Source organism: Mesocricetus auratus, unplaced genomic scaffold, assembly GCF_017639785.1.
Source record: "Mesocricetus auratus isolate SY011 unplaced genomic scaffold, BCM_Maur_2.0 Super-Scaffold_100021, whole genome shotgun sequence".
Taxonomy (NCBI): Eukaryota; Metazoa; Chordata; class Mammalia; order Rodentia; family Cricetidae; genus Mesocricetus; species Mesocricetus auratus.
This window is the reverse complement of record NW_024429202.1, coordinates 9022889-9049615: the sequence shown is the minus strand read 5'-3', so window position 1 is coordinate 9049615 and position 26727 is coordinate 9022889. Positions and strand designations below refer to the sequence as shown.

At 39.2% G+C, this 26727-nt stretch overlaps 1 protein-coding gene across 4 annotated transcripts in view; it reads left to right on the top strand.

Moving 5' to 3' along the window:
• The window catches only part of Supt3h (SPT3 homolog, SAGA and STAGA complex component), a 342544-nt gene that overhangs the window by 220821 nt on the left and 94996 nt on the right, over positions 1-26727 (top strand). For all 4 annotated transcript variants that reach the window (XM_040729632.1, XM_005072308.4, XM_040729633.1 and 1 more), the window contains exon 6: positions 6040-6179. In XM_040729632.1, the coding sequence (XP_040585566.1) occupies positions 6040-6179 (140 nt within the window). The remainder of the gene's footprint in view (positions 1-6039; positions 6180-26727) is intronic.

Below are 26727 nucleotides of genomic sequence, written 5' to 3'. Positions count from 1 at the left end.
TCTTAACCCACTAAAAACTGTTGCAATTGGTGGACACATTCAGGAATTTTCAGGATACAAGATAAATATGTAAACAAAACAAATGGGTACACATTCCTTATACTCAGAACAAACAATTCAAGGTCATATGAAGAAATAAATACCACGTATAATAGCATCACAAAAATAAACTATATTGGTATAAATTTCACCAGTGACCTGCAAGATTTCTACATAGAAACTGGAACTCACTGTTGAGAGAAAGAAAACCAAGAAGAAATAAAAAAGTAGCAGTGTTCATGGCTAGAACACTTAGGATTTTTAAGGCAATGGCCATCCTTAGCTGGTGCTATAGATCGAGTATCACACCAGCTTTTGATGAAATGAACAGACTGATTCTGTCATTTGTGTGGAAATGTCAGATTCTAGAGAGGAAAAGATCCATTTTCCAATTTGTACATGACCCAGAATAGTCAAAACCATCTCAACAAGTAGCAAAGTTGGAGGAGTCAAGCTTACAGAGTTCTCAACTGTGCTGTAAATCTGTCACAGTCCAAACAGGATACATGCTGGGCTACAGATGATCAGAACTGAGAACACACATGAGACTCAGAGAAAGACTCAGTGAGACTTGACAGCTTGCAGAACAATGCCGTGTGGAATTAATAGCTCCTTCAACTAGAGACATTGAGGCATCTGTGACATATAGATCTACATAGAAAAGAAATAATTTGATCCCATAATGATGCAGTATGCTCCCCCCAAAACAAACAAAAAATGAAAAACCTAGGTACAAATCATTGAGAGCTCACTATAATAGCTCAAAATACAAAATTCTTTTTTCATTTTCATTATACATTTACTTGTTTTATGTAAGCATGTATAGGGTATATATTCCATGATGAGTGTACACAGGTCAGAATTCATTTTGCAGGAATCGTTCTCTTCCTCCAGAAGCATCTGGAGGTCTATGAAAATGAAAGTTTTCAAAAGAAAAACAGGAATAACTGTTGGTAGCCTTGTACAAGGACAGTATTTTGAATGCATGACACCAAAAGCATAGCAGCAAAATAAACCACTATTGAATTAGAATTGATCAAGTGTAAGGCCTTCAAAGTGCTTCAGAGAATATGCAAAAGAAAAAACAGAATGAAAAAGTCATATGTGTGTGTGTGTGTGTGTGTGTGTGTTTATAAACATATACATTGAACTCTTCAATTCCATAATAGAGACAATAAATCAGTTTGGAAATGGGCAAAGACCTGAGGCTAACCTTGTAGCAAAAGTAAAGCAATAGCTAATAGATGCTAGAAAAGATGGCCATTGTCCTGAGCCATAGTGCAAATGCAAATCCTCAATAATAGGCTGCTCCTCACCTGCCAGGATGTCTGTGACTGGACAGACAGATGAAGGCAAAAGCTGTTCAGGCTGTGTAGCACTTTAGCTTGTGATGCTGGGGGAGGGTAAAATGTTGCAGACAGTTTAGAAAACATCCCAGAAGCTTCTCAAAAAGATTAACAAAGTAAAACCAGCTATTCAACACCCAGTAAAGATAAATGAAGAGAAATGTCCACATAAAAAAATTTCATATGAACCTGAAAAGCAGTATCTTTTACAATAGAAAACTAGCATCAGCTCCATATCTGCCAACATATAAAGACATAAATACAGAATATTAATGTAGGACATATTTAGGGCAATAAAGTAGAATCGAAACTGGCATGCTCATAAGTGAATGAAGTAGTGATATAGCCCAGGTTGTCAAGTAGCGACAGAGGGAAAACAGCCTGGAGTGGTTGCCCAGAACTGGAAACCGGGTTGCACTAGGAAGTCATCTAAAATAGCCCATCAAACCTCTTAAGGTTATAGTAGGACATTTTCTTCTGCAAAGGTTCCTATGTTCCTAGACTGAACAATCAAGATACAATCAAAAGGAAAATCATGCCCTCGCACGTGCATACCAACAGAAATATCATAATGCTTTAAGTAGCTATATGATTTTGTATGGACGTCACTTCTACAATCCTCCAACGTTGATTTCGTTAGTTTCTGGCTTCACTTGGTATCTGTTGTCTAAATGGTTAGCTGCTGTATGAAGATCTGTGTCCAGACTGTACCCTGAAAAGTTAGTATGTGGGTTTATTAACAATACCTTGGTTAGAGCTACATAATTTAGGCAAGGGTTGGCCTAAAATTTACTTCTATCTTTATTGAAGGGTAAAAAGATACTTTAAATTAACAGGCACATAATTACAAATTTTTAAAATTATTTTTTTCATTTTAAGCATATTTTCTCTAAACATTCATTAGCATATTTATAGCAGATAGCAGATACTCAGTACTTATATATGACAGTATTTGAGACATTTTTATTTGGTATGTATAACCATCATTTGACAAATGAAAAATTCTTTAGTTCTTTCTCACTCCCTAAGTCTCACTGATAACTGTATTCATTAATCTGTATTAATCACCAACTGCAATATTTAATGACTTCTTTGCAGTAACTTTCTGACTTATATTTTGCTTTTAACCTAGCTAGGGGTGTAGCTCAGGTGTAGAGCTCATGTTACCATGCCAGGGCCCTTAACTTGTTTCCCCCAGCTTAATACAACTATGTAAATACATTAATAAATACAATGATAGTTTTGTGTGTGTGTGTGTGTGTGTGTGTGTGTGTGTGTGTGTGTGTGTGTGTGTGTGTGTGTGTGTGTGTGTGTGTAGTACAGGCCCCTACATGCCATGGCACATACATGGCAGTCAGAAGGCAGCTTTGGGTATCAGTTCTTTGATTTTACCTCAGCTTGTCCACTGTTACATGTGCTCAACTAGCTGTTCTATGAGTTTCTGGATTATCCTGTCTCAACCACACATCTCCTGGTAGAGCACTACGATTACAGATGTTCACAGTACTGCTTCCAGCTTTCATGTAGATTCTGGGGGTTCAAACCTACAGGCTTGCATGACTAGCACCTCACCCACAGAGCTGTATCCCCAGCTCCAATAGTATTGTCTTAAGAGAAAATAATATGACTGTGTCTCAAAGGAATGCAGCAGAGAGTAGTAGGGGAGGACAGTCAATGCCTTTTTACATACATTCACGTGTGTACATAATGCACCACTTACACATGCAATACACACCCCAAAAAGGAAAAGAAAACAGGACTTTAATAATGAAAATACAAAGGGAAAAAAGTAAACAATAAAATGGAAAAATATACTAAAATTTCAAATTAACAGAGAAAAAAATGGAAGGTCTATCAACATAGATGAATTAATGTAAAAAAAAAATAAAGATCCCAAATGTCAACAAAAAATAAATTGGATTCCAAAATGCTGTGTTCAATAAGTGTTTCATGAATAAATATAAAAATGTGAAGAAAACAAAAGATAATATTAGCACTTTACTCAGAATTTTGTGTTAAAACACTACCAAGAATAAAGAAGATTATAGAAGGCATACTGTTTAGCGCAGTGGCTTTCAATCTCTGGGTCATGACCCCCATGGGGGTCAAACCTCCCTTTCACAAGGGTCACATATCAGATATTATAATTTATAACAGTAGCAAAATTACAGTTATGAAGTATCACTAAAAACAATTTTATGGTTTGGGGTCACCACAACATGAGGAACTATTAATGGGTTGCAGCATTAGGAATGTTGAGAACCACTGGTTTAGTGTAACACACCTGGAGTGACTAAATATTAACCAGCAAAATATCAGATTATGTGTGCTTAGATCTTATTTTCTTGGAGTGTCAACAGTCATTTTTGTTTTTTCACTATGTCCACAGAATACTTTTAAAAAAAGTGAAATTGGGCAGAAAGTTCACTTTTACAATTGAAATAACAGTAGATACCTGATAGGGTTCAGTTCACTAATCTTTAATTGTACATGGATAATAACCCTCATCTCAGCTACCGAGGAATCATGTTACTAAATAGTTGGGGATCAACATGAGCATTCCAACAATGTGATGAGCATCATGTTGCTTTGCAGTCATCTGTAGGACTCAAGGAAAATAGTCCCTGGAATTAAATGGAGAGCATCTTGTTAACATGGACTATAGGAACAGATAACAAGGAAGGACAATGGAATTGAAACATTAAATATATCAGTTCAACCAAATAATGAATTCATGCTGCTTTAGGTATAATTCCAATAATGTTTTCTTGGGGTTATACAAAAAAATTATAGCTTTCCTATGGAGCAGGAAACGCCCATATTGTCTTGGGAAAGTATGTAATAGAAGAGTAAGTGTATATATGAATCCTGTGGTGTCACTGGAGACTTTGTATATGGAAAATTGACACATGCCTAGGAACTGAATCTGAGGCACAGAAATTTGAGGTATGACAAAATTTCAACGTAACAGGAAAACGTATTAGTGGTGCTGTACAAATATTTTAAAGACGCTAAAGGTGAACATATATTATTATTTATAAATAAAATAAATTCTAGATGCATAAAGACAAAACATGAAGGAAACAGTAAATCTGAAAATAAACTTGAAACTTCACACTGTGGAAGTAGAGAGAAATGAAAAGTTAAAATATATATATAAAAATTTTAGACTACACTGTAGCAAAAAATGTTCTCCAGCGGACAGGCAGATAACAACAAGGACAATAGGAAAGAGTCCTTGTTATCATAGATAAACACAGATGGAAAACAGGCTCCTTGGGGTAACAAACATGAGAAGATGCTGAAATCCCTGGTGACTACGGAGCTAACTTGACAGTACTTCCCTCTAGATGCACCAGGCGTTTGCTGGAGTTCTGGGAAGAAATGTAGAAGAAACAGCGTCAGAACTGCTTTCATGAAACTTGAAGTGTCTGTAACATTTCCACTCTTAGCAATGAAGACAAAGCACTGTTAGGAATGAGATACCTCTTCAGCATTTCCCCAGTGCAAAAACTAACACAAAGTGTCTTCCCATCAACAGAGGATGGATTGAAAGCCATGTTAGTAGATATATTGGATATAGATGGCTATGCAGGCCTTACAGAAGAATCGGGCTTATCCATGAAGATGGAGAAATCTTTCTCTGTCTTCAACTAGGAAACATGAAGAGAAGAGAGGATAAAAGAACCTCTCTTCATAAAGGAAGACTGTAAGAGCCTATTTTTAAAGAAAGCACATGTTTTAAGAAATATATTGTGAATGTATGAGCACAGAGAAATGTATGGTGGTCACATACAGGATGGCCACTGTGAGTTGTGTCTGGGGATTGGTGGATAACATAAAGAGGAGGGAGGGAGAGGGAGGAAAAAAGGTGGGGGGACATAGGAGAAAGTATTACATGTAATATTATTGAGTGTTTGCCTTTCTGTCCGTTTTTCTCCCCTTGGTTCTCGGGATTGGACACAGGACCTTGCACAGCTGCATCTCAGCCCTTGCTGTGAATATATATAGTCTTTAAGGTTTTCATTTTAGAAGAAGAGGACTTGAAAAAATAGACTCCCTTGTTTCTGTAGGTGCTACTGTAAGTGCTGAAGCACTGGTGTTTTTCATGGCCTTAACATAAATTGTCAAATTTTGAAAGCAAGGCATTCATATATCTTTCATTAATTATACTTCTTAGTAGGTTTCTTTTGTTTCTGTTATCTTGATTCTGTAAATGAGTATGCTTGTTAGTCTTCCTTTTTCATTAGACAATATTCTATGCTGTCTCATGTACACTTTTGGTCATGAACTGTGTTTTCTAACATTATTAGTTGTGAGTTCTGCCTTATGTTTACCTAGCATACCCCCATTCCTGATTGTGTTATTTCTCTTGTAAGTACTATGGAACAGTACCCCTCTCCCTTTTATACGGGATTCAGTCAACCCTTTTACATTTACTATGATAATTAATAATGTAATTAGATTCTATCTGTTTTTTATTTTGTGATAGTGGTAAGTAATTGACTTCTGTATGACTTGTTTTAGAGGCAAGAGTTTTCTCTGTAAAGGTGATTGAGTGAATGTCACATGTTGTGTTTGCTATACTTTCTGGTTGATGATAATGCACCCTTCTCAGGATATTTTTTTTTTCTCTTTTCTAATCTTCATGAAGAAAAACTGAGTGGCAGCAGTAGTACAAACAAGAGACAGAAAATCGCTCAGGATTTGATCAACTCTATTGACCAGACAGGAGAGCTTCTGGCAATGTTTGAGGACAATGAACTTGATGACGTTAAACAGGAAAGGATGGAGGTATGGCACGTCGTGTGTTTCATAGCAGTAGACTGGCCAGCATAGTGCCTGTGATCTCAGCTTTTTGTCCAGGAGCCTTGACTGTCGCCTGACATGTCCAGATCAGTGGGCAGCGCACTCAAGAGCCAGCCCTAGGAAGGCAAGCTTTGCCTCCACACTCAACTTTGAGAAACATCTTGAGTTTTGATTCTCTATTTTCTCCTTGGGAAGTGGCGAACATTCGCTTCTCTGGATCTGACATTTGCTGTTGCATTTTATTCCATTTAGGCTACTTTAGATTAAATATTTACTTAACTTTTTTTTCCAAATCATCCAGTTGCCTGCGGGGCAAAGGTAATTCCTGGCGCTTTTGTTTTGGCGCACAGAGTGAAGAGCTGCCTTTCAGATTGCTGTTGGCAGCTGTGGTTGACCTCACTGGCTAAGGTGGTGTCCAGGGAAGCTACATGCTTTATATCACTGTCACGGAAAGCAAGTGACATATTTGCATTACCTACACATGTTTTCACAATGAATATAAAAATTGTATGTCTTCTATTTACCTTAGCTATCTGTACTTTAAATCACTGCTTCTTTAAATACACTCCAGGAAAAAAGAAAGTAATGATTGATTTCATTTGAGTGCCTTCCAAAACACACGGTAGTATTCTTAGTTCTCACTACGGCTATTATGCTTTTATATTCAAAAAGGAATCTCAGTTTCCCTCTTCTCCTTAAATTGAGCAAGAGAGGTAATTCCAGAATTCCAAGGGAGTTTCTAAATGCCTATTTCATTGTGGTCTCTATGCATGCTTAAAGTGGAATTATTTCCTGTTGAGTTCTGGTGGAAACCCAGTTGACATCCATGCATTGTAAATTTAAGAACCTTCTTTTAAGAATTAGCATGCCTAGATCCTGGGCTGTGATCTGAAGGCAGTATCCTCTTAGGTATCAATTACCTTAGGAAAGTGTGGCTATCTTGCTTTGAGGCAACTACAAATGGTTTTACTTCAACTTTGCCTCGGGCCAAAAATATGCTAAGTTGTCTAAAACAGATGATAAACACATATTTCTGATGTCATTATGGCCTCAACAGGATATGATTTTTGTAGGGAATGGTTTCACTTATGATCTGTTGCTTAGCGAGCAAAGTGTTTGTCCTTTAGCTTCTAATATTTCGTATCATGAGGTGAGCATGTAGAGCGCCAGGAAAGGAGGACTCTAGCAAAATTATATGTAAAGTTGAACACCTGACTTTTCAATTTCTTTGGGACAAGTAAATTGCTTGACGGTCATTCCACAGTTAAGGGATGGAGTCGGGATGGAACATTTTGTAATACTTGGTTCCTAATTACAGAGTAGAGTTGGAAGGTTGTTGACTCAGTAAAGTCAATCAAGTCTCCAGAAGCAGAAACAACTCTAGCCCTCAGACACCTGAACCACTTTCCTGTCTTGTACTATACACTGTGCAGTGTTAACCAGGATAACAAAATAGCAGCAAACTCAGTAAGGACACCTACTATAGAAGTCAGCCTTATCTAGACAACAAGCCTAAAATTGATGGTTTCTTTAAGCCTGCGACATACTAGAATCTTCTCCTGCCAAGATGACAAGTAGTTTCCATATTTTACTCATCCAAATGACATAGCTGAACTGAATAAAAAATGATAGACTTGTAGACATAACTGTAGACAGTAGAAGTAGAAAGTGGAACCATTAAGAGCAGAGGCCTTGCCTGCTTCTAATTTGACAGGTTATAGTTTCAAGAGTAAACCGCAGCTGTGGCAGTCCATATGAAACCACTTTGGACTCGAAGACTGCAATCTCTTGCCTTTAAAGCACAGTAGAATAATCAGCCCCACCATCATTCCATGATTTAATTTTCCTCTAAGCGTCACTTATGCCTGCAGAAGCAGTGTGCTACCTTCTCTCCTGTAACAGAGGGAATGGTGTAGACCCACCAATGGAGCTGCATGGGCTCTCCCTCTCTCTCTCTCTCTCTCTCTCTCTCTCTCTCTCTCTCTCTCTCTCTCTCTCTCTCTCTCTCTCTCTCTCTCTCTCTCTCTCCCCTCCTCTCTCTTCCCCCCTCTTTCTCCCTCCCTCCCCCCCTTCTCTCTCTGCACCTCCCCCTCTCCCTCCCTCTCTCTCCCTGTCACCTTCTCTCTCAGCTCTCTTGTAAAGGCAGTTTTGAAGAACAAGCTTTTACAAACATGAAGACTTGGGACCCTAGCTCTGAAAACATCTAGTGGGTTTGTGAAAAGCATGTTATTTGCTGTAGTTTTGAGCTGATGTGTGTGCCCGGCTTTGTGTTTCCTTGGAAACTACTTCATTGCTGTTAAGTGTTTAGGGGCTAGAAATATGAAAACTATCTGAAATTTTACATCCATTTACATTTATGGTTCACCTTCATGGTAGTCAATTATATCAATCTGTTCTCCAGCACTAAATTTCCAACATTTGGCTATCTCTGTAGCAGAGGTCCATGGCTATGATCTGTGAAGTTCCCGCTAATGAATGAATGAATGAATAGAAATACCTACTCCTCTGAATTATTTTAGTGTATTTAAGAGACATGAAACATGAAAGAGAGAAATAGGAGGCATAGGCATCCACATGAATACAGCCCACTTCTAAACGAGGCAGATGTGTTTTAATGTTAATAACGGTTTCTATGTTGAGTCTTTTTTCATTCTAGTCAGCTTGGTATGGCTAAGTAAACCAGAAGCTAGGGAAGAATCCCTAAAATCTGGAGATAGATTTGGTTTCTCTTAGCAAAAAGCCCTCTGACAGGAGGGCCCTGCATGAGGAGGAGTGTGAGAAGCTCGAGTTTGTCATTGATTAAAGTCAACCATTCTGTCCAAGGTGGTGAAGTGCCTGTAAACACAATTGCTTGAAAACTCAGGTGAGCACTGCCTCTAGTCCAATCTACAAATAAGCAAGGTCCAAAGGAGAGCTGTGAGTAGAGATTGCCATAGAGAATGCACTACAACTGTGTGGGTGCAGAATATCCCTAGTGACTGTTTATTTCTGCTGTAATCCAATGGAATTGAGTTAGAAATCAGGATGGCATGCACATAAGGCAGCTTTAAAGTTTTGTTTTAAATAAGCTTTAAATTGAATAAGTTCTCAGGTGGCCCCTAATTTCCTTCACAAGAAATGAACTGCCCATAGGGTTTACAGAGCACAGTGTCTCCTGAAGGCAGAATGATAAGAAACATCACCTGTGTTAGGCAGCCAATTCTTGGAAGTCCAGTTCTAGTTTTCAAGAGCTCTTCGTCCAGACAGTAGTTTCTGGAGACAAGACAACTGGAAACCTCCCTAGGAGCCAGAGACAGCTCAGAAGCTCTCTGTCTTCTATTTGCAAACTGTGTTCCACTAGTCCCCAGCGTGCTTTCTTTTATATATAAAGGAAAATAAATTCCTATAAAGCTGAGTTGGTGAACACCTCCAATAAAATCTAACAAAAGAGAGAAAGGATTGGTGTAACTAAGGCAAGCATTTATAAAGACAATTAAACCCCCAGTCCCAATTAAAAACAATTTTTAAAAAACTGTTCACTACATGCCTAAAATGCCAATGGATTTGGGTTGGGAAATGAAGATAGGTGTGAGGGTTATGACTCCATGGTCGACCGTTTGCATATATCAAGGCCTTGGGTTCAGTCTTCAGAATGGCAGGGAGAAAGAGGGGTGTGTGTGTGTGTGTGTGTGTGTGTGTGTGTGTGTATGTATGTATAGCCTCAAAAGTTATATTTCTCATCTATAAGTATAAATGCATAAATTTATTTATGCAAATATATGTATTATGTTTATATCTATTTGTTATATTTGTAGGACTGGAAATATATTTTACTTGATTTTTTAAAGGTAAAAGAAGTATCTTAAGTATATGAAACAGATCCAGTAGCTAGAGATAATAATGTTAGCATTGTAGAAAAGAAAATTGAAGGAGAAAACCTTCAAAATGGACCAATGAGGCTGTAATGAAAATGCAGTGTGTAGAAAATGCTTGTTGTCCACTTCCGGTGCCTTCAGACAGTGGTTGCAGAGAAGAAGCCAGCGGAAGTACAGACATGATAGGAACTAGAACAGAACACCCTCATTTTTCAATTGATTTGAATGAAGAAAAGATTTTAGTAAACATCTAAGTTTATCTAGCATTCATATGCATATGACCATATTAACAGAATTCCATTAAATTCCAGAATCCCTACTCAAGCCACTTCCAATTGCCAAAGTTCAGGGAATACTAGTAAAGTAAAAATTACTGTGATGGATATGGAATGTCAACTTTTTGATTTAGGTAAACCTTGATATTCAGTCTTAAAAGCATCAAAATTAGCCCTCCCCAGTAACTACCAGATCATGGAAATTAGAGGAAAGACAGTCTGCAAGAAAATGTTATGTCAGCCAGAAGCATAGAGAAAGATATAAGCTGTCCCAAGTATAGGAAGCATGAAGATCCACACTCCTGTATAAAAATGCTCAGCCCTGTAAATGTCCTACTTGTTTCCAATGTAATACATGAATTTAATGCAATTTCATATGATCTTTGTAAGAATACTTACAGAGGATATTAAAAACTAGGTAACATTGAATTTGTCCTACATGATAAAAATAATAGAAAATTGTAAAGGCTTTATTAAAGAGAAGCAGAGGACAGAGTTCGGTTTGCCTTGCCTGGCCTGTTTACATTTCCTTACGCACTAAAACTGTAAATGTGTACCACAAATGTGGGCCAAGGTGAAGGCAGAGATCATGTCAGGAAGATGCCAAGATGGGTCTTTATCTGGAAATAACACACTGAAGGCATCACTTGACCTTAGAATTGCATTTAAAAGGAATCCCAAGGAATACTGAATGATTTGCTATAAATAAAAAATTCTTTAAATAGAGGTAAATATAATCCAATACCAATTAGCATGCAAAAGGATTTTTTAGGCTTTGTTTTCTGTACAGGCTTTTTGAAAAATTCTACTACTCAAGATGTCAACAAATACAATGGGCAGATCGAGAGGGAGAAATTGCTGTCTTCAAATAAGATTATCTACAGTAATAACAACTTTAGAGGCTCTGCAAAGGGTTTTTTTTTTTTTTTTTTTTTTTTTTGGTTTTTACGAGACAGGGTTTCTCTGTATTGTTTTGGAGGCTGTCGGTCCAGCCCGGCCTCGAACTCACAGAGTCTGCAAAGGGTTTTTAATGTTGGTATACTATCTGAATTCCCAGAAGAAATAGACTCCTTAAAGTTTTTTTTGTAAAGAGTTTGGAAGAGAACAATGACAAAAGGAGTGACTATTAAATGCTGTTCTATGGGTGCAGTGTCTGTCAAAACAGATCTGGGCTCAGGCCAGTGAGACGGCTGCTGCCTACACGATGCTGAGTTCAGTCCCCAGCACACACATGATGGAAGGAAAAAGTCATTCTCCAAGGGGTCCTCTATCCTACACATATGCAGTGCAGCAAGTAAGCGAACACACACACACTATACTGATAATAATAAAACAATAATGATAGTATAAATGTAAGGTTTAAATGATGGAAGGAAAAAGTGATTCCACAAGGGGTCCTCTATCCTACACATATGCAGTGCAGCAAGTAAGCGAACAAGCACACACTATACTGATAATAATAAGACAATAATGAAATATAAATGTAAGGTTTAAATGAACAATGTCTGAACTGAAGGAGAGGCTCTGTGGTGACTCAGGTTTTGACTGGCAAGTTCACTGCCACTCAGGGTGTCTTCTGCCTTGAGAGCTATCCAGACTCTACTAGTTCTGAATGAAGTTTACCTTCCTGCCTCTTTCCTAAGTCCTCCAGGGAGAAAAATGAACGGCAACAGCCTTGAGGCTGAACTTGTGCAACTGCTCTTTCCTCATCCAAGTCAGAAGACACATGGCAGCTGCAGGGTCCCTTGTCTTGGTGAAAGAATAAGGATGGCTGTGAATCCTCCCTTCTCCAGGTCATGGAAGTGAATCAGCCATGTGTCAGGGTAAAGATGGACACCAGCATTCCCAGCTGTGAGCATCTCATCCATGCATGTGCAGGCATGACTGGGCTGCTGTGAGCATCTCATTCTGCACTGGATATGTGTGTGCAGGCATGGCTAGGCTGACTCCTGTATCAGTATGTGTTTGTTAAGCACATAACTGATTATACTGTTCAATTACAATTTTTAGAACCAATATTTTCTGTCTCACGTAATTTTAATTTGATCTTTTTTAAATGAAATGCTTCTCTTAGAGATCAGTCCACCAACTTGTTTATAAAACACCTTGGCAGAAAAGAGTTTTAAAATATCGTTGAATTTAAGAACACCACAGGATTTACCACTAATTTACATTTAGTGTTTATAGTTCTCAGATTGTGGTCGCTGTAATAACCAGCATATTTTTGCCTTGAATATTTTGTGGATTATATTTCCCTATTCTTTCTCCTTGACCCACATTCCCCACAGTAGGTGGGCAGATTGTTGTTATATAGTCTGGCTTTTATTTATCTTCACTGGCTTAATCTCAGTAAGTTAGTATTTCTAAATATGAAAATAAGTCTGTTTTGTGGCAGGGTTTCTGTCTTAGTGCCTCAGTTTGTGTAGTGGAATGGCAGATCATTGCTTATTTGGTATAGAACCACCACCCCTTTCTTTCTTTGCATATGTGTTGAGGACCTACCTTCAATCCAGTTCATACTGCTGCTTCCTGGTAAAGCACACAGATTATTTCCACCGTCACGTTCCTAACTTAGAATTGCTTGTGTTAGGTTCAGCTGGGAGTGTATTAGTGACTGGTGTGTCCCATTGTATTAATGGACCTGTGATGCTCTTCATAGCATCGACTTAAAAGGCAGGTGATAGCAAGTCACTGCTGTTTGCCATTCTCCTTTTTCCTGCTTGAGAGCCTACTATTAATATATCTTTAAGAGTCTTGCTCACATGCACCTGTACAACACGTGGGCAAACACTCATGCCTTCATCTGGCAGCATCTGTTCAGGTGTTTCAGAATGTGATAAATTCCAGTAGAGCCACTAGTGTCTGGCTAGTTTTCTAATGAGCTCCCTGTGAGCATGCATGCTTCCAAACCCTGGAAACTTCAAGTGTTTGTCTATACATGATGAATAACATAGCTATAGTGTTGGCTAGGTTATTAGTTATTTTTCTCATCACTGCGACAGAATGCCTGATTGGGGGCAATGTAAATAAGGATTTCTGTGGGCTCAGTTTCATGACAGAAGATGTGGTAGCTGTCCATGGCTGTGAGAACAAGAGGCAGCTTAATAACATGCTGGTGACCAGGACACAAGGAGTGTGCCTGGAAGAGAGCCAGACTGGAACCCTGAAAAGCTATCCCTCTGTGGTCTAGTTACTTCACCTAGACTCCACCCCTGACAGTGCCACAGCATCCCTGAACAGTACTCCCATTTAAAGACTGTGTGTTCAGACACATCAGACCTTAACGATGGGTCACACTGAGCCACAGCAGTAGGCTATGCTGATACTGTTATCTATTTTTCAGTTTTTAAAAATATTGTTTCCAAGCATGGAAAGCCGGTCTCTCCCGAGCAGTACAGGGATGTAAACGGCTGTGACTGTACAGGTACACGCCCCTGTGAACTTGTTCTGCTGGGCTTCTTCTCACTTTCTCTGCCTACTTTGCAGTTGTGAAAGGCTGTCATTGTTTGACTGGCTTCCTGTTAGAGTCTTAGCGATGCTGTTTCCTTAGCTAGAGGTGTCATCATTTTCTCTACCCACACTTCTTCCATGTTGACTTGCACTGGCCCAGATAAATTTATTGGCAAAGCCAGGCACCAATTCCAGCTTTAACAAAAGATTCTATTTTTCAGATGGAATGATACTGTGACTATAGTTATTTTTGTTCAGGGTCCTATTTTGAGTATTAAGCAATGAGGAGTATTTTCATTTATCTGCTGCATATGCTGAACTGACAGACCATACGAACGAATTATTATTAAAAGCCATATTTTCTTCATCATTGTTACCGTAATATAGCTCTTACGGTTGTTTATAAGGAGCAGTGTTTGCCATGTTGTCAAGACCCTGAAAATGTTATGCTCATGCAGTTACCGTAGCCGTGAAACAGAAAGTGCAAAGGGGCCTGGCTGGGAAGCAGAAGGACTAACAGTGGGGGTGGAAGCACAAAAAGGCAGTGGGGCTGATGTACTCGAGATGCATTGTATGTATAATCGCATTGTGAAGATGTCATAATGAAACCATTGTAATATATAATCACTACATGCTCATATAAGTGTTTTTATGCTTAAATTTTCAATAACTAGGATTTACATATAGTAACAGTTTGGTGTTTCATCTTTCTTCTATTGAAATGTTATGAGCTCTTACTTCTATTTCTTACAGTTACTCTGTTCCCCAAAGAGTAAAAGTTAGAGACTGTTGATAATGAACTTACTGACCTGCTCTTGAGTATGGAGAAACCAGAAGTCAGAATTCAGAATAGCCAAAGGGTCATTTTCACACTGAAAGGAAACTGCAAGAACTCTCTCAGGTTGCCAGTGTTCCCTCCAGTAATTGAGCAGAGGTCTTTACCAAGATGCATGCCACACATAAATATCTCCCATTTGTAGAACCTATCTAAGCCATGGAGAAACAGAAAGTTGGAGGATAATCAGAGGGAGGAGGAGGCAGAAGGATTGCCCCCTTTTCCTAGAGAACAACTCTATATTTTTCTTTATCTTTGCATCTGAACAGGCAGCCAGGATAACAGACATTTACAAAAGCCTCTGTGCACTGAAATCCATACACTATTGTTTGAACAAACACAAAGAACTGGAAAGATAGCCAGTGTTCTTAGATGGGGAGAATTAACGTTGCTAAGTGTCTGTACCACCTAAGGTAAAATTCAGATGTAGCACCACAGCTAGCAGGACTCAATGCCATTTCTCACAGAAACACTAGAAAGCCTTTTCTAACCTCGTTCCAGTGTTCATTACAGTGATTCGCAGTAGCCACTGTTGTAAATTTAAAAAACAGCATGCAAGACAAAGACACAATGAGACAGAACTTGGGTGGAGAGGTTTTATTGGGGTAAAGTGAATGGAAGAATGGGGGAGGGGAAACGAGCTTCTGGGGAGGGAGCTACAGAAAAGAAGAGAGAGAGAGAAGGAGGGAATGGAAGGCAGGCAGGGCCCTTTTTAAAGGTAACAGTGAATGCACAGGGGGCGCTCTTAGTGGCTGCAGCTGAGGGTGTATCCTATCAGAACCCCAAGGACAGGCCAGAGCAGATGCCTGAATACTAACAGCTACCATTACAGAAACAACCTGTAATTTAACAGACAAGAAAGCAAAGAAATTGTGATATTGCTGGATGCAGTAATGCCTGCAATCCCATTACCTGAGAGGATCTGAAGTTCCAAGGACAGTCTGGGCTACACAGTGAGACTCTGCCTAAGAAAAAGAGAAGAAAGGAAAGAGGGAAGTGTTTGTGTGTGGGAGAGAGAGAGAGAGAGAGAGACAGACAGACAGACAGACAGAGACAGAGAGAGAGAGAGAGAGAGAGAGAGAGAGAGAGAGAGAGAGCGAAGCCAGGCTCACAAAGAATAATATTAGTGATCTCATATGCATGTAATATAATTTGAAAACGATAGTATCTTTGTGGCCTGGGCTTGCCTTGTTTTAGTAAATCCTCAACTCAAACTCATCAAATATTTAAAATTCTTCTAGTGTTGTCTCATAGTATTTTAGATCATTTTACTCACTTATTTGGTATTTAGGAACTTTTTTATATGAAACCTAAAGGCCAGCTGGGTGGTTTAAAGCAATCTGATCTCTGGGGAACCAGAGACACATTTAAGAAAATTTATCTTCCCTTCCTACCACCTCCCTGTCCTGAAACCAAATCAAATCTGGAGGAGAATCATACTTTATTTAAACTAGAAAAATGTGTTTTGTTTAGATTGCACCAAGAATTATCTAGTTTACATTAGCAGAAGTAGAAAATTCTTTAGAATAATGGAAATCCAGATTGAAGTAGCTACCTGGAAATTCATTAAGAAGACCCATCCTGCTCACATACTCTTCATTCAGACTATATCCTGAGGAAGTTGAAGGAGTTTATAAGATAAAACCTACTGCTCTTTGCACAGCAAAGCTCTCTCAGAAGCTGAGAGCTGCCACCACAGCTTCTAATAGTCTGAGAATTTATGCAGTGCTCCTGTTTTCGTTTACAGGAGTGGAAGTGTTCTGTAATTGACCTTTTAAATTGTAGAATATTTTTTGTGCAAAGCTACATACTTTCCATGTGGCAGAGTGTTTTATTCCTTCCTTTTTTAGGTATTTCAGTCATTTTGTCCACTTCACTTTTATCAAGTTGAATACAGACTCTCATCAGTTAATTCTGAGACATGTACAGTATGGGTCTGCCTCATTTTTAATATCATAGACACTTATCTTCATTTTTCTTTCTTTTGTTATTTCCTTTAATTTCTAAAGAGAACCACACCGTGATAGTAGATTTGTCATATTTGGTTTACAAATGTAAAACTTCACCATCTCAAGGTCACAGCTCTTAAACCATAGTTGAAAAGACATCACTCTATCTTCTTCAGATATTTTCAAAATACACGAAAGGGCAAGGTTATTTGATAACTTACATATTAGTGTGAATTGGATTTCTTACCTCTTACTCATTAGCTAAGACATTTTATAAAGAATTTTAGTGATAAGAAGTACCAAGTGGTTTTGCACCTTGAAGAAATTTGATTAGTAAGGAACAGTAAGTTATATGTTGTCTTGTACAGGGTGGGAGAGAGAAAATTCCAGAGGTGGGTGCTAAGAAATTGAAAACCTTTCAAAAATAATGAGAATAAGTCAAGGACAAACAGCTCTATCAGAAAATATTTTTAATGCTAGTCCTTGTCAAAAGATGACAAATTTTCCTTTGTCATATTCTCTCTCCACCTCTCTTCTTCCCCTCTCCCCACCCTTCTCTGTTGTGTGTGGGCATGTGTGTATGGACCACAACTACTTAGAAGATGACATTCCTGAACTTCCCTCCATAGATGCTCTCCACCTTATGTTTTTGAGATAGGATATCACTAAACCTAAAGCTCACTATTTAAATCAGTGATTCTCAGCCTTCCAATGCTGTGACCTTTTAATAAAATTCATGTTGTGGTGACACCAACCTTAAAATTATTTTGTTGCTACTGTATAACTGTAATACTGCTTCTGTTGTGAGTCATAATGTAAATATATGATATGCAGGATATCTGATTTGCGACCCCTGAAGAGGTCTCGATCCAATTGTTGATAACTGCTAGTTTAGACTGTCTGGTCCATGAACTTCTTGTATCTGACTAGGTCTGGCTCCTACCTACCTACCCACCCACGCACCTTACCTACCCACATGCTCACACACACAAGCGGGAGTACAGCTGGGTGCAGCTCAGGAAGACTGCTCATTTTCCGTGGGTACATGGGTCTGAATATGGGCTCCCCTGATGGTTTTGAGGGCACTTTAACTGAACCATCTCTCCAGCCCCAAAATGTTCTTAATTAATCCTGGTCTTTCCTGTGCCTATGTGCACTAGGTATAGTCTGAGTGCATGTAGGCTGAATAGTTTTTTTATGGTTTAGACAGAAGTCTACCCACCATTTAAAACAGTGCTTTGGAAGATAAATCCTGAAGTTTAACAAACATTTAGGATACAATGTATTTCTGAGCCCACAACAAACGTTTAGGATACAATGTATTTCTGATCCCGGGAATTCTGTATTTTAATTTTTAAAACTTTCTGATCATAGATCTTCAAAGAGATATAACTGCATGCCGTCTCAAAATTTGTTATCAGGATTTTTATTCAGAAACAGAACACATCTGGTATTAGAGATGATTTCATTAAGTAAAATCTGGCACTTGTAGCTGATATGCTTATAAGGTTATTTAGAAAGATCGAATTTCCTCCAGAGTAAAGAACTTGGCCATGATATGTAAGGGTTTGATTCATGGTTCTGACAGTGTTCAGATGGCAGTTATACCATGCTAACTAAAAGATATGTGCTACCACTAAGTAATGCAATATTTGTTACATATGTAAAATTCATCATTTTTCAGGATACTGATGTAGATAATGTTGATAATTACCTCTGTGTAGCATACAGACTGTACAAGCACAGCATCATGGATTCATGAATTCATGTTAGAAGCTGCAGATCACATGAAGGTTCAATTAAGTATTCTCCTGTCTCTATGAGATTCTTTATTTGGTATGTTTAGAAGTGTTCTAATTTCTCATGTTGGAAGATTGTGGCATCTATGTATCCTAAAGACGGAAATGGCGGTGCTGAGGCCTGGAGTCTGAAACACCAAGGAAATAATTTTGTTCACACTTAAAAAATTTTTTTAAACCTCTGGTGTTTGCTCTTTGTTGGCTTTGTGTTGTTCAACCTAGTGAGCCATGTGTTTTTGTTGTTCTACCTGGAGGCTAGATTACACACCACAGAAGTTTACATGGTTAGTGTCATCACCTTGAGAGAAGCGGGCCACCTCTGCATTTTCAGTCTCAAATCTCAGGAACTGACCACTGTTTGACCTGACATTGTGACTAGAAGGCAAGGTCATGCTGTACCTATGTGACCTCAGGGATCCGTGATCTCAGGGATAAACTCGCATGGCCAGAGACAGCATGGGAGACAGTGTCTGAGCTGCATACCATGTCAGGTCACTTTTATTCATCATATATAATGCACACGCACGCACACACATGCACACACACACTGTGTTGACCTTGCAGGTGCTTTATTTCAACAATGGCTTTGATACTATGAATGTAATTCACTTTTAAAAGTTACAAGGGGGTGGATATTACTATCGTAGACTTAAAGAAACATGACTTGTGAACATAAATATAAACTCCCACTAAAGTCCACAGAATATGAAGAAAGTAAAATGTGCTCCCATCAAGTTCTTTCTTCTGAAAAAAAATATTCTTTACAAGAACTATACCACATTTCAAGAAAAGTGTTTCTTTAAATGTATTAAATGCTGTGCTACTCCTGCAAATATTTAAATACTGTATTGGTTTCTCTGCAAACTTGAATTTAATTTTCCTGTTAGTCAAGATACTGAACCCTCAAATCATTTTCATTTGCCAGCTCAAATAATTTCATTTTCCTACAGAGTGTGTTTTCTAAAGCGTCAAAGGCATATCAGTTATTAAGATAGGATATGCTGCTAATACGAGAATATGACAGTATTCACCACCCCCTAGTGCCAGCCTTTGTTACTGTTAGAAAAGGCATATCAAGCTTCTAAAGGGAGTTTCGATCTTGTTTGCTAAAATGTCAGACACTTGAAGTCATATGCAGTGTTTATATAATCACAAGCCAGAGTCCCGTCTCATGCTGCACAATCTCTACTTTAACCCAAAGTCACTAAGTACAACTGCTATGAAGAAAGGTATTGTGGTTTACAAGTATCGGACATTCTTTGACTGTGGGTGGTGTCTTTTTCTTCTCCTCATTCATGCTTATGTGACATAGACCATCCATTTCAAGCCTTTTTTCACACTTGTTTTAAAAAAATGTTGATGTCCTATTGGATACTAGTGTCTAGATATGCTCTTCTCAAAAGCTACTTGCTGAAAAGTTTCAGTGTGACTTTTGTTTATTTTAAAGGGCCAAGTGCATCATTTGATCTCTGTATGATTCACATGGTAGTTTATACCTTTCACATAGCTCATTGGTAGATCTTAAATTTCTCACACTGGGCCAGATTCACTCCAACAAGGGCCTTGTGGAGAAGGAGCCTCTGTGAAGCCATAATGTTAGTGACTGCTCTGTTAAATTCCCCCAAGTACAATACTACCTGAATTCTCTCTCTTTCGATTATGAAAATACAGATTCTTTTTTAAGTTGTTGTATGTGTATGTTGTTTGCCTATCTATGCTCACTGTGGGGGCCAGAAGAGAGCATTGCATCCCCTGGAACTGAAGTTATAGATATTCATGAGCTGTCATGTGGGTGCAAGGAATCCAACCCAGGTCCTCTGGAAGAATAGTCAGTGCTCTTAGCCACTGAGATTCTCTCTGGCCCTGAAAATGCGGTTCGTAATGTCCCAGGCTCTCTTCCATTACAAATGTTACAGACCTTTTGGTACCTTAAGAGGAACAAAAGGAAACTTCACTTCTGAGGTGCAGTTAAGGGACAGAAAAGCTAGTAGAGAAGTGACACAGCACATACCTGTGTCATACAGGAGAGGTCATTCACATCACACTTTTGGAATGTCTGTGTCCCAGATCTGATATGGGATCTGGGGAGATGCCCCAACAGTCAAGAGCACTTATTGCTCTTACAGAAAATCCAGGTTCAGGTGTGGCTCACAACCATCTGCAATTCTCACCTCCAGGTGAGTCCGTGCCCTCTTCTGGCCTCAGTAGACACTGCATACACGTGGTGTACATACAAGCAAAATATCCATACACATAAAATCAAAATAAATAAATCTTGAGGAGTCTAATAGCTTCTTGCATTGAAATTGCAATTCTTTCTCTACAGAGAATGGGTAGAAAGAATTGAGGCTAATTTCCAGTGTGAAATTGAATGTACTATCTGATCTTTTGCATCTTAATCTTAGGACCCATAACTAAAGCTCTCAGACTGAGATATGGAATGCAGGCAGAACCCAGGAACTTTAGAGCTGTATTGAGGAAGAGAGAACTTATGCACAGGTGCCCCAGGGAGGTGACTTACTTAAGTATTCTTGTCATATGTCAGACAAAAGCCTGTATAAGGACTTTGGCTTTCTCGTGTAACACCCTCTGTTGTCTCTCTAATGGCATAGGACACTGCAAGCATGCACATTGTGATTAAAATTCAGTGGCATTGCTCAGCACTGATGGCATTTCTATAACGATGCCTGAGCAAACATGGCAAAGGGCTTAGGTACCTGTGAGAGTAGTCATTTGTTAAGCTTCTTTTATACTACATTCCCTGAGTTCATTTAGAATATGTGTAGATTGGGCTGGAAGTGTATTAGCCCTGTGTAACACTGTATAGTCATCAGCCGATATGTCTTGAATGCCATAATATATACTTTTTCTTTGTAGACGTCCTCAAAATAAAAATCTCTCTGAGGAAATTGGAATTGATGGGCATCTTGTAAAGGGCTAGAATAGAATAGGTTAAGAGCAATGGTTCCTCCTGCCAGGTAGCATTCATGCTAATATATATAAACGAAAAGTGGCAGAATATTTAAGTATCTGTGAACTACTCATTTCTCAAGTTCCACTTTATATCACTCATCTTCCTTGAGTTGTTCTTTTAAACATTAGTAAGTCTGTGTCTTCCTAGGCTCATTCTTCTTAATCTTCTAGCTAGGACAGTGTTGATGCTGTTTGTCTGTCTGCTGTGACCCTTTCCTCGTCTCCTGAGAAAGCTTCACAAAGTTCAAAAATATGTAAACTTCCATTTTTAAAACATTGATGGGCAATGTTTTCATCTTAGACTGATTACAGATCTTTATGACTGTAAAAAATAGTTTTGGAAGTCAGTGAGTTGGAACACATAAAATTAATGCATTTGTTCCTCAGTCACACACCATGGCAGAGACATCTACGTGGCACCCAGGCTTCATGTTCTTCCTGGATTCCAAAGCCCTAACTGGTAGCTGGATGTTTTGCCACAGGACAAGCTGCGCTGTTTCTCTCCTTACCTCCAGCTGCGTTTGGTCACATCATTTGGTCTCCGTAGTTTCTTTAAAGATGAGGAGTGCATCATCTTCCTCTTCATCTGACCTACGCAAATGTGGAAACCGGAAAGCCAGCATGAATCACAAAGACAAGGCCACAGCCTGAAATGTCAAAGCTGATGCTGGAGGAGACTGGGGCCCTGGTGACCTCAACATGTGCTTATGTCAAGTCTGAAGGTTATCACCAACGTTCATTATGTGAGGAAAGATGAACTTCTCTCTAAACAACTATAATTTGGGGTTAGATTAAATGTAGGTTGTTTTCTTAATGCTCTCAACTAGTAGAAAATAAGTCATATTTTAAGGTAGACCTGGTTAATTTTAAATCAGAAACGTGCAGATGGGGAAGGTAAGAGGTTCATGCCTACCAGTGATTAAACCAATGTTGCCTGACACAAGGGAATCAGTGTCTCTCTTCATTTCTAATTAATGTGGGGAAGTGAGCTCATGGGTTGTCAAGTTGTGAGCCACACTTTGCTGTGCTGACATCTAGGAGCATGTATTTCTAGGCTGCCATGCAGTCTTACCATGCTCAGTGGGGGGAACATGCTGTAGAAGGGCTCATGGCAGCCACTGGGGCTTTTCACCTGTACCCTCACTGTCCATTCCCACGTCTCCCTTCACCCAGGACATTGATTCCCCCATCCTCCCACCCCCGTTTAGCCAATGCTTTCTCAGATAATTGACAAATTAAGTCTATTTTTATACTGGAGGAATACTGTGTCGTGGGCTCTGATTTTCAAAGGACAATCATAACCACAGAACTAGTGTTAATGTCTTAATGTATCTCTGCCTGAGAGATGTTAATTCGAGAAGTTTTGTTCCTGAAGACTCAATAACATCAAAAGGCTGAAGAAATCATCCAGTATTTATTACTGAGTTTCCTGCCTCTTAAGTTCCGGAAGAAAATAGAGGAACGGATTTGATTTTAGGTCTTTATTTTATTGGGTTTTTTTGTTAATCAAAATATCCACCCTGCTACTTGTGAAATTAAAATCTGTGCTAGAGAAAATAAGTACCATCTGGGTTGCATTTTTTTTCTACCTCCTCTAGAGAACACTATGCAAAGGAGAGTATGCAAAGTAATAAGGCATGCTCACTTCACTGGATGTGTGGGATACCTTATGTAACACAGTAGATAATCCTCATTTCAAAGTGCTGGGACCAAAAACACAATTTACGGAGTATCTGACACCAAGTTACTAGAATACCTAACAGTTTGCCATCCCTTCAGAAATTTACTCAGGAAATGCACTCTGTAGTTTTAGTAAATGACTGTGTGTGTGTGTGAGAGAGAGAGAGAGAGAGAGAGAGAGAGAGAGAGAGAGAGAGAGAGAGAGCAATTCTCCATTTTTTATTAAACCATATGTTCATTTACATTAAATTTCTAAGTCTTATTAAAACTATATGTTACTCAGATTTGAGCATTTCCCATTCTACAAAAACAAAAGCCAGTTTCTTACTGGGGCCACTAAAGAAGTTTTCAAGTGTAATTTTCTAAGATTGTTGCAAGTCTTTTAAGCCTCTATAGTTGCAACATGGGATACTAATTCCCATGGTTCTGGGTGATTTTGATTGATCAGAGACAATATCTTGGCTAAGCAAGGAATATTCTAGAAACTGGTAGCTTAGTAGCCTGATAACTGGTTGTACAGTAGGATATAATGCTTTCTAGCAATCTATCTTGATAAAAAGAAACTCTCGCGTAAGCACTAAACAGATTTTATCCTGTGTAACTCACAAAATCAGCTAAGGTATGTGGTGGTTTGAGTGGAAATGTCTCCCATAGACTCATGGACTTGAACACTTGTTCTCCCATTAGTGACACTGCTTAGAAGGAAATGTCTCCCATAGACTCATGGATTTGAACCCTTGTTCTCCCATTAGTGACACTGCTTAGAAGGAAATGTCTCCCATAGACTCATGGACTTGAACCCTTGTTTTCCCATTAGTGATGCTGCTTAGAAGGGTCACGGGACCTTGAGGAGCCAGAGCCTTGGAGGAAGCACATCACTGGGAGTGGGCTTTGAGGTCAGCCTAGACTCATTGGTAGTTCTTGCTCTCTGCTTCCTTTGTACAGATGAGATGCAGTCAGCTCCCTACTCCTGCCAGCACGCCTTGTCTGCCATTATGAACTCTAGCCCCCTGAGCCAAAATCCACTTTTTCTTCCTTAAGTATCTGTGGGTTATGATATTTTATCACAGCAATGGAAAAGCAACTAATACAGCATATTTGGGATAGTGATGCTGGGTGAGAAGTATTTAGGGATTCTGTACTACTTTTGTAATTTTTCTGTATATCTAAAATTATTTCAAAATACTTCGATATTGAAAGCCAGAGAGAGCCAGGGAGAGATAGTGTCTTCGAGTGCAGAGGAGAAATGACAAAGCTGCCCGTCCTTGCTGGCACAATCATTGAGAGCATGAACTTAAGACGGTGAATCAAATTCGGCTGCTTTTCGGTGATGTGACACTCCTCATTTAACTTCACCCCTCTTCCCACCTCTGGTCACCTCTTCCTTTCCTGCCAAAGTTGCTCTTGCTTCTGGAAAGCTTTTGTGGTATCTTTATTTAAGGTGAAATGTTGCCTCACTGTTGCCAAGTTACTAAACAATCCTCCTTTCTTCATTTCTCTTTGTAATCCATTCCTCACCCTCTGGGCATGCCGTGGTTAAGCCTTCTTACCTAAGAGCTGGGCCTAATGGCCACTGACATTTAATCAAATAACAGTTATAATACATTTACTCATAAGTAAAAGTTGAATACAACTTGGGCACTGACATCTAAGAGAATGGGGATTTCATCATCAAATATCTTAACAGAACCCATTTTGTTAAATAACCATAATTACAGGTTTTGCATTTATGATTCCAAAGGATTTTGCTGTTCTGCATTCTTTGAAGCCTAAGAGGCCAGCATTGTGCTCTGACTTCTGGACAGCCAGGGCTCCTTTAGAACACTAGTCTGGAAGACTTTCTCATCTGAACACTTTATACTCCCAGCTATCCAAGCGTGACTTTTGCAGTCTGCAAACTGTCCTGAGATCTGAGGACATAGCTCTTGTCTAGCAATGGGAGGACCTAAGTTTTATCCCCAGGAGCCCACATGAAAAGAGGGTTAGTTTTGAATCCCAAAGCTGAGAGCAGAGACAGGAGAACCCCTGGGGCTTTCTCAGTCAGCCTAGCCTCCTTGGTGAGTTCCAGGAGGGGGGGGAGAGAGAGAGAGAGAGAGAGAGAGAGAGAGAGAGAGAGAGAGAGAGAGAGAGAGAGAGAGAGAGAGAGAGAGCGGTCTCAAAGAGGAAAGGGGTAGATGGTGTCTGAGGAAGGTTCTGTCTTTACACATAAATGCACATGTATGTGCACACACAGGAACACACACACACACACCAGTGTCTTGAAATATAGAAGCCAATTTTTAAGATAAGTATTTAAAATGATATTACAAATGCTAATTTTCCTGATCATGTGAAGATTTGTGCTTTTCCTCTTAAGGATTTGGGAGTTTTTCTTTATTGAATTTGACATAAAAGAACTTTGGATTCTTTTGCTTATTGCTTTGTTCTCACAGTAGTCACGTTTGGTGAAAACTGTCATTTTCTCTGTTTCTGTGACTAAGTCTTGACATATCAGAAGATCGTTTTCTCCCTTTTGTTTTGTGCTGAGTCGTGCTTACAGCTGGCTCCTTCGTTCATCTCTGACTCATGGCCACAGCTCAGCTGATTGTGAGGAGACAAAGTTCAGCTTCAGAATGACTGGGAGTGTTCCTTGGGGGGGGTAGCAGTTTAACTTGGTTTGTTTTGCTTCTAATGTCCTCTGTAATACATTGCCTGGAGAAGTGTCCCTATGCTGGTGACTTCATTTCTTCAGTGGCTCATAATGTTATAATAGACTTTGTTAATCTTCTATTTATAGTTTATCTCTTTTTGATATTGTAGGGGGGAGAGCAGGAAGCTGGTTTGTTTTTTGGCTCTGGATGTTTGTTTTGTTTTTTGTTGTATTATGTTTGTGTTTTCTTTTGTGAGACAGGGTCTTATTCGGTAGCCCAGCTTGGCATGAAACTCACCTGTATAGCCCAGGTTAGCCTCACATCTTTCTGCCTTAGCATCTTGAATGCTAGAGTTATAGGCATGAACCATCATGTCTGGGCTTCTTTTTGAGTGCTTAAAGCATGTATAATTCAGACGTATAGTTGTCTGGTAACTCCTTTTTAAAATGAGGGCTGTGATAAGAATTGTGCTGAACTGATAAGGTCTAAAAGTGTCAGCCTCTCAGACCACAGCAGTAAAGCCCAACTCACCGGCAGTGCAAATCATTGTACGTGGTTGTTGTGGGTGTGAATTTTTTCTCAGTCAACCCAGCCTGCAAAGAGTTACACCAGTTTAAAAGACATCCAGAGCCAGATTCCACACATCAATCTATATGCACATCTTCCAGGCAGCAAGCTAATGTTTTATCTACAGAGAACAAAATACCTAGTGATGTCCTTTCTGAGTTTGCCTCATCCAGGGCCAGCCATGACAGCCCATCAGGGTAGTCTGTAAACCTCTGAGAGACTTCAGGAATATTACTAGAAAGACCTCTCCCATATCTTAGCCAGAAGTCATGCTTTTTGATAAGCACACCCCCGCCTGAGAAAAGAAAAAAAGCACAAATAGATGTTACAGTGTCCTCATTCAGAAAAGGGTTCACTCTCCTATCATTTCTTTAAAGAGCTGGTTTGGACAAATATTCACATGAATTTTATTTATCCCCTTGGTTATTCCACATCATATTACAACTTCAGGAGCAGTATAAAAACTAATACTAACACTAAACGTGGATCTACAACCGAGTATGGGTGAACTTAAGTCATTG